Genomic DNA, 12,970 nt, shown 5'->3' on the forward strand with positions numbered 1-12,970 from the left:
GTTTATTGCACATTGTCAAGTGAAGTAACACCAGTTATTGTACTGGAATCACATAATGTTAATTGAATTTCACCACAACATTCAAAAAATTTGATGTAAATTCCATACCACAATATCAATGTAATTTATTACTGCAATAACTGTGCACTCCTGCACAATTTACCACTGCCTATCAGCTTGTCCATGTTCATACTGATAATTTTCATTGTCTTCTTTTTTTCACCTGACAGGATTTCATGCCCTTTGACGAAGTGAGGAGACAAAAACAGTGCTTCAATATCTGTTTATGAGAGAGAAACAGAGAAACATGGCAGTAAAATATATTCAAAATGCCTTTTAATTATGTTTCTTTGACTGTAAAATGCATGAATGAGCATAAGAATGTGCACCCTTTTTCATTATCCCAAATGACCATTTTCATGGGAAACCTTTGGTCGCCAAACAACACAGAGGTATTTACACACCGCTCACAGCTGTGCCACTGGATAATATTGAAACCCTGTTTATAATAAACCATATCGCGTATTTAATCTGCATGGCAAAGTGGATGTTAAGAGTTTACAGTTTATGTGATTCAGGGATTGTTCAGTCTTCACTAGAAGTACTTTGATTTGGGGGCCATAATACCCTGTTGTATTAATTAGCTCAGTGACTTGGCCTTTGCGTTGCTAGCACACACCACTTTTATGCACATATAACATGTTGTTCATTAATGTGGCTCGTTTCCATATGTGGTTCCAAGAGATCCCCTCCCAAAATGTTACAAACATTCCCTAAAGTTTTACTATTAGTCCCGCGTATTGGATACATACTGCAGACTTTCAGTAAAATCTCATTTTGACTGGGGACTCGCATTACCGCATAACACTGGAAAATACAACTTGTGCAGTCAGCTGGAGGCTACAGCATTACAAACGTTCCTAAAATATAAAATCACTAGAAATGCCGTCGAGATCGGCTGTCCTCGGTTTTAGAATCCCCAAAACATCTGTTGATAGATAAAAGACTTTAGTCCGAATACATATTCTGATTTAATCTTACTCGACGATACTCACAACCCGCACAAGGATTTAACAGAAGCATTCCATGCATCCAATGGCTATGGTTTAATTGTTACCGTGTTCATGCTTATTTACTGATGACGGCAGCGAGACGCGGCGGAAGCTGGTTGACTTCGTTTTAAAGAAGCGCCGGCTTTCATTGAATGAGGTAGAATTTAAAGTGGCGTTTTGTTTTATAATAAATAATTTTATAATAAATAATTTTTATTATACCGAAAGAATTTCGGTTTAAAAAACGTTATAGTTTTTCCAGAAAGCTACAGTTCTACGGTGAGTGGAAGGATTTGCTCTCCATCCCCACATACAGATAAATAGGCTAACGTTAGCTTATATATCGCCGATAGTGGGGTCTAGGAGGCCAAGCGGTGTTTGTATTTTTTGCGTTGAGAGAATATGTGTCACTGGTTCATGTGAGCTGTAATGAGCTAGCTGTGTAGATGATTACATCTCTAGATATCTATCTGTCAAGATGACAATATTGCTTTTCGGCCCCGTGAGATTACTAGCTATCTAGATATTTAGTTAGCTAGCTGCCTTGCCACTAGCTAGCAAACACCGTTAGCTTGCTAGCTAGCCGAAACGATAACGCTGGTCAATAACTCGACAAAATACGTAGCTCGTCTCGTTAAAATATGCAACATATCTAAAATGGATTCCCTAGTTTTCTAACTAGTAGCCGACTTAAAACGCAAATAGTAAATATTGCTTTCCTCAAGTTACCTTGCTAGCGAACCTTTGCTAAGCAGGACCGTCTACATCTTAGTTGGTTCCAGTCCAACAATCACAACTGTATCTCTTGCAGTCCGCTAGTGAGCGAGCTAGCAACATTGGTAACTGATTATGTTGAGGTTTAAGTGAGGTACCTGGCTATATCTTGTTTTTAGACCAGAAATAATTGAATAAATATAGGTAGCGCTTTCGGATGTGACGATAACCAAGTGGTGGTTACAGTTAGCTAACCAGCATTTACATGTCTGAATAATGTCAGCTAGCTGACTAGGCTGATTGTTTCCCTCAGCTTGCTAGCTAGATAGTTAGCTTGATAATAACATAACTGAAACCACAGAATTATTTTACATAGCTGTGAACGACTATCTGGCATTTTTGATGCTTTTATACCAAATGGATGTTGCATAGTAAAGTAACCCTGGTGATGTCAAATGCGAGAAATGACGAAACCACCTCCTTTGTTTTCTCCTTTTAAATTCCTCCATCCCCACTTCTTTTACCCACCCTGTTCTCTGGCCAGGTAGGCGGCGAGCTGGCGCAGGTTGTGAGGTGCCCGTGGACAATGAGAGACAGCGGAGGCAGTCTGGCACAGAACCTCTGGGCAAATGAACCTACCCTGCCAGGGGGGCAAGAGGGTAGCGGGGGCGGAGGCATTGGAGGGATGCATCTCATGGATCCGGTCTCAGCTCACCATGCGCCCAGCCCCATACACCTCAAGCTGGGTCGGCAAGAGAAGGGAGGGGTATGGGGAGCAGAATTTATGGACCAACAAGAGAATGAAGAAGAGGAGGAAGAGGGAGAGGGTGAACAGGAAGAGGAAGGGGAAGAGGAGGAGTATTATGAGGGCCACAGCTGGGATGAAGGAGGGGATGAGGAGTGTGGATTACCACAGCTGCCCCAGGAACTGCAGCGGCAGCAGCTGCAGCAGCAGCCCGAACACAAAGGCTTGGACTCGCTCGGGAGCCCTGCCTGGACACGGCCTAACGTGTTAAAGGTACGAAGGCTGCAGAGCTGGCGGAAACTCAGAAGGAACGCCAGCCTGCGCTCCCGCTTAGCTCTGCACTGGAAGACCTGGCGCCAGTGTGCCCAGTTTGGTGGAACACCCGGGCACAGGCGCGTGAGGAGGCGGCGCCAGCACGGCCTGTATGGGAACTGGCTGAATCGGAATCAGCCAGGAGAGCTGCTATTTAATGGAGAGACAGAAGGGTTTTTTGGGGGTTCAGGACAGACGGGTAAGTAGATCTTGGAGAAAGGTGAAGACCGGGGACCTATTCAGTGGTGTGTTTTTTCATGTTTTGACCACAAATCAGTGACCTGTTTCAGTGGAGCATCTGGCTGACACCACTTGCAGCCTAGCCTCAATTTTCCAGATGCTGGAAAGATGCATTACTTGGTTTAGTATTCATTCAGGGTAACTCTACCTAGTTGTCAAGGTTTGTGCTCTGTCTGTCTCAGGTTTTCATTATTTCTGAACTCACTGCATAATTCATGTTAATCTTCCATTCAGAAATCACATTATTTCTTTGTTTTAAATCCCCCCTGGTGACCTGGTGAAATTCAACCAAATTGAACACATTGAAGGAATGATCTTGGTTTGAAAAATCACCCTTTAGTTTTAACTGTGATCACGTGTAAAAACCTCATTCAGCTTGGACTTGTGCTTTCCAGAACTATGGTCTGTGGTCCCTAACTCATATTTGGGAGTTTTGCAAATAATCAGTCAACTAACAGGTGGTATTCCGATTCCGTTCTCACCCTATCCCCTTTGGAGTCTAAATATGGGTAAAACTTAAGTGACGAGGTCTTTCAGATCATACCAAACAATTTGTTTCCTCCCCTTCCCATGTTTCATTGCTCTGTCAAATTCTGCATGTCTATGAATTTTAGAGCAAAATAACAAAAAGGAATTATTACCAACCTAAAATTATTTGAATATATGATGAAAAGCTATGTGAGAATTGAGAAATCTTTGGTTAAAAATGTTTTTGCTAATTTGCATTTTTGATGAATGATTGAAGTGTTGAAGTTGTGTCCATTCAGTGCATTGCAAATGGTTTGTGAGGTTAAAGAACTAGGCTACATAATGCTAAACAAGCATTTTTTCCAGTTTGCCAGCCTTGAATTTGTCTAGTCTATATAAAAAGTTATAAGTTTAAGATTACTGTGGCCTTGGCTTGAAAATGAAGGGTGTTAAAGTTGCCTTTTTGCGCATTTAAGCATCACAGATGGTCTACAAAAGTTATTACTAACAGAAATTAGTTACGGGTGTTTTTATGGTACCAAGATTCTCTCCAGTTTAATCTTTTTGCCTCTAAATTTAGCTTTACAGCTTACATGCAAGGCAAGTAATAGTTATTAAAGAGAACATGAACTGTTGATTTCATTCATTATGGGGCCTAAAACAATTCAGCAATTAAGAGAGCTAATCTGCTAAAACTGCTGTCCTAAATTTGAGTGGTAGATTTTAATAAAAGTGAAGGCATTTCTTTTCTGTTTTTGAGTACAAACACATCTGTCAGCATATCTTTCACATTGAACTTACAGCAGGTAACTGTCAAGTGATCTGAAGTCCAGATCAGTATTTACAACTCAGTCAAACCTAATCAGTTTAACTCAGCTGGAACTAGAATTGGCGCATACAGTGGTCCGCTAGGACCAAAATGGGCAAAAATACAGCATTTGATGAAAACCACATCTGTACTTTTATCCAGCTGAAATGTATGATCTTCAGGCAGGACAAAAGGACAATTTGTTAATTTGGACTCATTGAAGACTCTCATTTTTCTCTGATGGAGACCATTTATATACTTTGTGTCCCCATAGACCGCCAGCCTTGTGGAATGAATGGGTTCCCTGGGGAGATTCATATCAGCCGTGCAGTCAGCATGGTGGAAACAGGGGAGCAGAGCTCACCTCCAAAGTGTCATGGCAGCACCCCAGCTCCCCCACGGGACAAAGCCCCTGCTCAGAATGCGCTTACTGATGAACACATGAGTTGTATCCAAGGTAATTGGCCTTTTTCACACCGCCATATTGGAAAGCAACAGGGGGTAAAGTTACTTCCGGCCACTTCGGTCAACAATGGCTACCTTCTGGCTAACATTAGATCAAGCCACCTAAATGCTTGTAAATGCACTTCAGTAAAGCTGTGTAATGAAATTATCCAATTGTTCATTGTCATAACATATAACATGATAGTTTAATATTCATTCATATTTGTTATGTGCATGTTCTTTTTGGTACAGTGTCCGACATAGTAGACGGTGGTGTTGTAATATAAGCACGGTGCTACAGGTCACTTTAAAAGAATCAGGAGTCACTACAATACAAATACAAATACAAGGCACCGCATCTTTTTAAATTCTGTTTAGACCACTAGTTGTTGTAAACAGGTTGTTGCTGCGAAAGTGCATGCTACAAACAACTGTGTCATCACAGACGTTAAACAGCAGGGCTTTCTCTCTCTTGATGGCTTGAATCCATACTCTCCTGCGGTCCTCATCATGGGGAAATGCGTGGAAGCTTAAATAGGGCTGTTTTTGTTTGCTGTTTGTACACAAAGATACACAACACCACTTCTTGCTTCTCGACTGTGCCATTGTCGATTCAGTAGTAATAGGGAAGATGGCTAACCGGAAGTAAAGATACCCCCTGTTGGCTGAGACTGTAAAGTTGCCATCTTTATGTGAGAAAGGCGAATGATGATGTGTTTGCATGTGAATTTGGCTGATCATCTTCAGATCCTGTGATCTTCTCATGTCTTTACTTTTTTGGAGAAATAAGGTTTTGTTTATGAGAGCTGGCTTTTTGTGGAGGGATCCTATGGGTTTGGCTTGTGATATTTTCATTTCTATCATCTGCAGGTCAGTGGAATGACAACCATCTGAAGGCCGATTTGTTACTCCATTTCGTTTCAAATATAACTCTGTTCTACCCAGTTTGGGAATTGAACTTAAGCAAAGTTTTACATGTACTGTGTTATAATTTGGGGTGCATGCGGGCGACAGGTCTAAGCTGTTGGTCATTAATGCCATTAAGTCCCCCTCTCCTTTCCCAGGGATCCTAGATGAGTTCCTGCAGCAGTATGGCAGTCTGATTCCCATCCACACAGATGAGGTGGTGGAAAAACTGCAGGACATCTTCAGTGAGAGCTTCTCTCAGCCCCACAGGTCTGACATTCACTAGCCTCTTCAGTTATAACTCAGTGAGATGCTCGTATCATTGCTAACCTTGCGAAAAGAACCATTTTGACAGATGGTTGTGTTCTACATACTGTTGCATGCAGTCTTGAGCTTGACTGTATGATAGCCATGGAATTCTTGGAGTAATTATCTTTAGTTCATGCTGTTGCTGAAATGGATTGATTGCCTTTTAAACACATCAGTTGTTTTTTGTAACAACTGCCAAACAATTTATAAAGAACATCATGTTGTAATGCAGTGCATTTTGCCTACAGGAATCACATTCATCCTTGATTAATTGTCTCTTGTAAGCAGTTGATACTTAAAAATGGAATTACAAAGGAATGGCTGAAATGCTCATGCATTTTTTAGAAACTATTCTGTTTAGAAATGTCCATAGCTAAATCTTTAAAACCTGGAGCAATATTTTTGTACAATCATTTATTAAAGTAGCATGACTCACTGAAACAGAGAATATTTTGGGTCATCAGCCTAAAGATTTTAAGCATTGCATTATTGTATAATCCTCAAAGGAAGGCGGTGGTGCAACAACAAATTCAGTCCCACCAGCGGCTCTCAGGAAGCACCATGGTGCGAGGATTCCGTGTAAACTACAAGCGCCATGTTCTAACTATGGATGACCTCAGCACTTTGTATGGGCAGAACTGGCTCAATGACCAGGTATGTCCATAGAATTAAACTTAATCCAGCCAATCTTTGGTAGTTCTTGGTTATTGCAATTATGCAATATGCTTATCTGCTGTATGCTGTATCTGTATCGTTTATTTAATTAGGTTGTTTTAAGAAAGCAGCATGACCAACTAGTGTAGAACAAGGTGCATCGAACACTAGTGACGGTGTGTCTCGTGTCATTAACACCATAATGGGTGGTGCTGCCATGCGTTGTACATTTCTCACGCATGACCCAATCAGAGTTTGGTTTTCAGAGAAAAATACTGTGATTTATTTAAATTATTGAGTCACTGATAACATGATATCTCTACCCATGATGATGTAATGATCGTATGGCTGCTGTTGCATCAACTGCATGCAGTTTAGTGTAGAATTTTATGCTGCCAATCAATCTTGTTGCCTTTATGAGCTGCCCGAATGCTTGGTCTGTGGTCTGATCTTCCAGTGAGCCTGTTTTGGAGTTTGTACAAACATTGCTATAATTTACTTGTACTCAGTCTGACACTGTCCCTGCCCCTCAGGTCATGAATATGTATGGGGATTTGGTGATGGATGCTGTGCCTGATAAGGTGAGAATACGCAAGCTCCTGTGGTGCACATGCACAAACATGCAGATATTCTTTTCATTCTGATGCAATAGTGAGTCCTGCTCGTTCCCTGTGTCAGACGGACAAAGGTTCCGGTCGTCTTAAAAAAATGTTGATTAATTTTAACTGCTGTTCAAAGCAGAATACCTGATGTACTAATACTGTGAAAGACACTTGTATATGCTACAGTCATGCTTTTAAGGTGCACCGTGTATTGCCTTTCATGTAAAAAATGTATTCATAAGGTAAATTTTCCCATTCTGTTCTTTGCAAGGTTTTGATAGGATCCGTTTTTAGAGCTACTTTTAAGCCAGGTCAGATAAAAACTGTAGTTGTCATTATATATCAGTACTTTTGAAGGGTTTATTAAAATAGCAGGGAATCTTCAGAACTATCGCCTTTCAGAGCGTTAATCAATATATTTATGACTTTTGTGTGTTAGTGTTGTTAAGGTTGTTAGCACGTTGGAGGCACCAGACAAGAAACAATGTGCAGTCATTCTGAAGGAGTGCATCTTTATAGTTTTGTTGAGACTTGAGTCTATGGAGATTTGGAGTTTGATACAGATGAGTCCCATTGATACCATCCCAATTATCAGGCAGACAGATCTTGGAATATTAACTTAGTTCACATTCATTACATAATTTTGTCAGAATATGCCCTTACCCAATTTACAGTGCTCACAATTCATTAAACTTTAAATAACCTGAGATGTTTAACTCAACATCCATATTACAGTGTGCTGACCTATACATTACACCACCCACTGACTCAAAACCTTCAGATTTGTTGAGCAGAGTTTGAATCTGTGTGGGGAGGCTGCATTGGATTGGAAATCCCAGCTCACTTACTCCATTGTTGTCGCAGTGTACTCCTTACTCATTTTAAGTGTTTTAATCTCTCCCCTTTCACAGGTTCATTTTTTCAACAGTTTTTTTTACGACAAGTTGAGGACAAAAGGCTATGATGGGGTGAAGCGGTGGACAAAAAATGTAAGATTTTTTTTTTTCTGAATTCTGATATGCTACTCTGCATTTGTATGTGTGGTATACATGCTGACTAGTTTGCATTTTTCTGTGTACTAATTTCGAAAGTGTATGTTCAAGAATATACAAGTTTGTCCTCACTCGGATCTTAGCATAATGGAAACCTTCAAAAAGCATTTTCAAATCATGAGGAAAGTTTTCAGCTGGTTGTTCATTTCCACCAGCCTGTCATCAGCTCAGCTCAGATGGTTGCTGCATTGAGTATTATCATCTTCCCCTTCTAAGTTTGAGTGTGATAGAATATACAACTTTTAGGTAGTGTTGGCTACATCCAGCACTGGATGATTCAGGTTTATTTTACCAAGGTCAGTGGAAACGCAGGTTAATATTCTCAGTCTTTCATTCACCTAAAGTTCCTTTACTGACCTGTTATCAGATTGTCTCTGATTTCCATCTCTCTCTCTCAACTTTTCTGTCCAGGTGGATATTTTTCAGAAGGAGCTGCTCTTGATACCCATTCACCTGGAGGTTCATTGGTCTCTGGTGTGTGTGGATGTCCCGCGTCGAGCTATTACTTACTTCGATTCCCAGCGCACCCTCAACCGCCGCTGCCCCAAGGTGAGAGCTCTGCCCAGGGTGGCTACAGAGGGCATTAGGAATGGCAGAGTTATGTCTAGGGTGAGGCTGGGACAACATATCTAATCACTAGGCATAAGATTATACGTTCATCTTTTGAGACAGTACATTTTGTGAAATGCAGTTCATGAGACACAATTATTTAGCAATATTATTCCCCCCAGAAATAATATTGATAAGAAAACAACCTGTACAATCATGTTATATTTTTTCTTTTCTTTTTCTTTTTCTTCCCTCAGATATCAAACCCCAATCCTTGTCAATTTTTATGATGTACATCAGATATGAGTGCCATATCGCCTTTATGAAACAGATTCATAATGGCTCAACTCTGTTTAGCTAGGGTCTACATAAAATGAGAGAAGAGACCGAAATTAACACGTTGAATTGATTGCATGAAACTGCCGATGAAAGTAGTACCTAGCTTGTTACAATATTAACAGTAACTTTCCTAACATCTGAATGGTGCTCCTGGATTTGCCTGCTAGCCAGTGAATGAGCTAGACTAGAGCTAGACCGCAAACTGGCTTTTGAGACGTCTTTGCTTACTTTGTATATTATTAATGGTACACAGTAGACTTTAATTGCTGGCTTACTACAAGAACTTTTGACTTACAGATGGTAAATGCAGTTTAACTTAGCTCTTAGTGATATGGAATGGATCAGTTGGAACTAATAGGTGAATATGTGAGGACTAATGGATAGAACAAGTAAAACTTCCACTGACATGGTTTTTTGGGAAAAGTAAATTACATTTTTTTCGGGACACTTTCTGATCTTTACTGTTCTTAAGAAGCAATTTGATATTTATTGACAGAAAGTTTTACTTCATTGGTGCAATAGCTCTACTCATAGGTCTGTTTTCTTCTTGCTAAAAGCAATGTTTTAATGGCACTAACTTATAACCATCTCACATTACATAGGTCTCATCTGGCCCAATAGGAAAAAGTCGTAAAGCACTCAGAACCACAACTTGGCTGTTCATTAAGTTACAGTTATCAATATTCCACTGTTTTATTTTTCTCAGTAACATTATATGATGATAGGTAATGCTAGATGGCTTATTGTCCCAGCCTTAATGTTGGGTGGTGAGCTATGTGCCTCAATGGTTGTGACTAGGGCTCTTTTGCATTTACGTTGCTGACTTGACTCCAAGTGAAGGTCTGTCTATACGTTGTTGAAGGATGCTGTTAGCACTGTGATCTCTTTCTGTGGGTATCTCCTCCTTCTGTTTTTTACCTCTTCCATACTCATCAGATACTGTTCCTATATCTCTGGTTTGCTGTCTCTCATTTTTTGTTTTCATTTTCATTTTCTCTCCTCAACTTTCTCATTGTGTTCCCTGTGGTTTACATTTACATTTACATTTACATTTATTTATTTAGTAGACGCTTTTATCCAAAGCGACTTACAAAAGTGCATACAGCAAGTATAGCGACAGTACGGGGACAGGATGTGTACAGTTCCACAATGAGACAGTTCTCAGCTGAGAGCAAGGTCTGTTTGAGGACACAGTACTATCAGATTTGTACACCTACAGCCTATAGGGCAACTAATACGATACACCTTCAAACGGCGTAATGAGCATCAGCGTAAAGGCGGCAACAAGAAACAATTTAAAAAGCACAGCAATTTACGACAGCACTGATGGGGGGGGGGGGGGGGGGGTGAAGAAGCTGTCTGTAGCGAGACAGGGAATTCGTTCCACCACTGGGGAGCGATGTAGGTGAACCGCCGATGTCTGGCAGAACGAGCACCTCCTGCCTTGACCATGCAAGGAGCGAGGCGTCCAGTTGCTGCTGAGCGCAGGGGTCGGGCTGGTGTGTAGGGCTGGATGGTTCTCTGTACATTTTAATTAGTGTCTGTTCAAGTATTTTATTTAGTCTTTGTCCATTGGGGTGTCATTGCATCTCTTCAATTCTCTCTGTCTTCTGCTTTTTAGCATATTGCAAAGTACCTGCAGGCAGAGGCTGTCAAGAAAGAACAGAGAGACTTTTTATCTGGGTGGAAAGGCTTCTTCAAAATGGTAAGCGTGGTTTTAGTGAATGCGTGTCTCGGAGATGATCTGCATGTCTGTGTGTGTTGACCCTGCTGTGTTTTGATGTTCCAGAATGTGGCCAGACAGAACAATGACAGCGATTGTGGGGCATTCGTACTTCAGGTAAGTATACAGCCTTGCTGTTGTAGGGCTGGATCTTGTCAGAATGCACTGAGACTGAGAACTGAGTTGTTCTACAAAAGGGAGACATGATTTCAAATTAAGTCATGAAAATATTTTCAGCAAGAAAGAAACTACCATTTATTTTATAACTTACCATAAAACTTAGGCTCTTGTTTTTCCATCAGAGGGTAAGTACGTGCAATTTGAGTCTATTTGGATTGATTTGTTACAAAGGCAATGATGTGCTGTCTGTGCATCTATGACGGACTTGGTACTCACTGACTCTCCCTCTGTTTCTCTCCCTTAAATTTCCCTCTACTTTTCCAAAATGTATCTTCTGTTTTGTGTCACCCCCTCTTTTGATCACTCCTTTGCCTCCTCCTTCATTCCATCTGTCTGATCCACATCCACACCCACCTTCTCATGTCCGTACTCTCTGTGTCTCTTTGCTCCTGTGTTTCAGTATTGCAAGTGTCTAGCCTTGGGACAACCATTTAGTTTCGGCCAACAGGACATGCCCAAGTTAAGGAGACTCATGTACAAAGAACTGTGTCACTGCAAGCTCTCACTGTGAGACTCAGAGGTTGAGCAAGGGAGCGGTAGAAGAAGAGGAGAGAACCATCCAACCACTTTCACTTCCCATCGGCAGCCAGGCACTGGCCTTTTGCAAAGCGGATATATATATTTTTTTTTTTTCCTTCCCCATTAGTCTCTTGTACCTCCTCCTTTTCTCTTAACAATCATGATTTTGAACATATGGTTGATTGAGGCCAACTGTACTCATACCCAGTGTCTGTAGGGAAACAATACAGCACATGACGGATTTGGACTATGAGGAACACTGAACGGACAGTCGTTAACTAAATTTCTGCTATCAGAACTGGGACGCGGCAGCACAAGAGCCACGGTCCACGCACCAAAGCTCTAGCAGTGTTCTTTGTTGTGTTTCCTTTCCATTTCCTTTTGCAGAGCCACTCCTGACTGCTCCCCTCCATCACCAGGCCAAGCCTATCAGGGGAGATAAAACAGTTTTTTCTTTAACAAGATGGTGGACAGTCTACTGATACAAAGAATAGAACATTAAATAGTCATTCTTGGAGAAATTTCTGCTCTACGATTGGTAGCAGTATGTTCAGTTTGCAGTATGTTATCTTTGATCTGTTCCGAGATTAGCCAGCTATAACGTGATCATAACTTGCCAGAATCATAGCACTTTGCTGGTCTGTCTTCTGTTCAGCTGTACTTTCAGTCTCTCACCTGACTTTGTATACCTAAGGGGCGAGAGGTGCCTGCTTCCTACCGGGGTGAGCACAAACCGTTATTACATTATCATTGGGTGCTAGATTGTTGTGATGACATCTAGCAAACAATGGTGAATGTTTGAGTGATTGGCTGCCTAAACATTTGAGTAAGCAATGAATGCATATTTGAGCTGGTTAATCAGATCATAAATCAAAGATGTAATACTCAGTACTTATGAGCATTTTTTTTCAAAGAACTGTCTGAGAATTTATTTAAAAAGTGTTAATTTCTGATTTTTACTGTTAGGTTGTCAGCCATCTTTTGAAAGAAAGTTAACATTTCTCAGTCTTGATTGGTGCAACAGCTCTGCTCATAGCCCTGCTTTCTGTTTGCTAAAAAAATGTTTTATGGCACTAAATTAGCATGGTTCCACATTGCATAGTTTACACTTGGCCCAACAGGAAAAACAGTCCTAAAGCACCTGGAACTACAGCTTGGCCATTCCGTTTAGTTCAGTTATGACAGTGGAAAAGCTTGTACTGCTGGTGGTCGCCAAATAAAGCCTTTTTTTGATGTGAGTAACTGTTAAGCTATGTTCACTGAGAAGGAAAGTGTATAAGAGAATATTAAATTTCTTCAGAAAAAAAAGAAACCATACTACTTCAAATATTAATATTTATGTCATAATGGACCA

General features: G+C 40.7%; 1 protein-coding gene across 2 annotated transcripts; it reads left to right on the top strand.

Annotated features, from left to right (window-relative positions):
* The first annotated feature begins 1,253 nt into the window (after positions 1-1,253).
* Positions 1,254-12,970, top strand: senp3a (SUMO specific peptidase 3a). 2 transcript variants are annotated; one of them, XM_036524647.1, is made up of 11 exons: positions 1,254-1,331; positions 2,311-3,022; positions 4,614-4,796; positions 5,848-5,959; positions 6,505-6,652; positions 7,186-7,233; positions 8,166-8,243; positions 8,718-8,855; positions 10,816-10,899; positions 10,984-11,034; positions 11,498-12,970. In XM_036524647.1, the coding sequence occupies exons 2-11, from the start codon at positions 2,353-2,355 to the stop codon at positions 11,606-11,608; spliced, it is 1,623 nt and encodes a 540-aa protein (XP_036380540.1). In that variant the 5' UTR covers positions 1,254-1,331; positions 2,311-2,352; the 3' UTR covers positions 11,609-12,970. The 2 variants fall into 2 exon arrangements, with proteins under 2 accessions (XP_036380540.1, XP_036380541.1); XM_036524648.1 differs by having other exon boundaries at positions 2,315-3,022.

The sequence above is a fragment of the Megalops cyprinoides genome, chromosome 3, assembly GCF_013368585.1.
Source record: "Megalops cyprinoides isolate fMegCyp1 chromosome 3, fMegCyp1.pri, whole genome shotgun sequence".
NCBI classification, from domain to species: Eukaryota; Metazoa; Chordata; class Actinopteri; order Elopiformes; family Megalopidae; genus Megalops; species Megalops cyprinoides.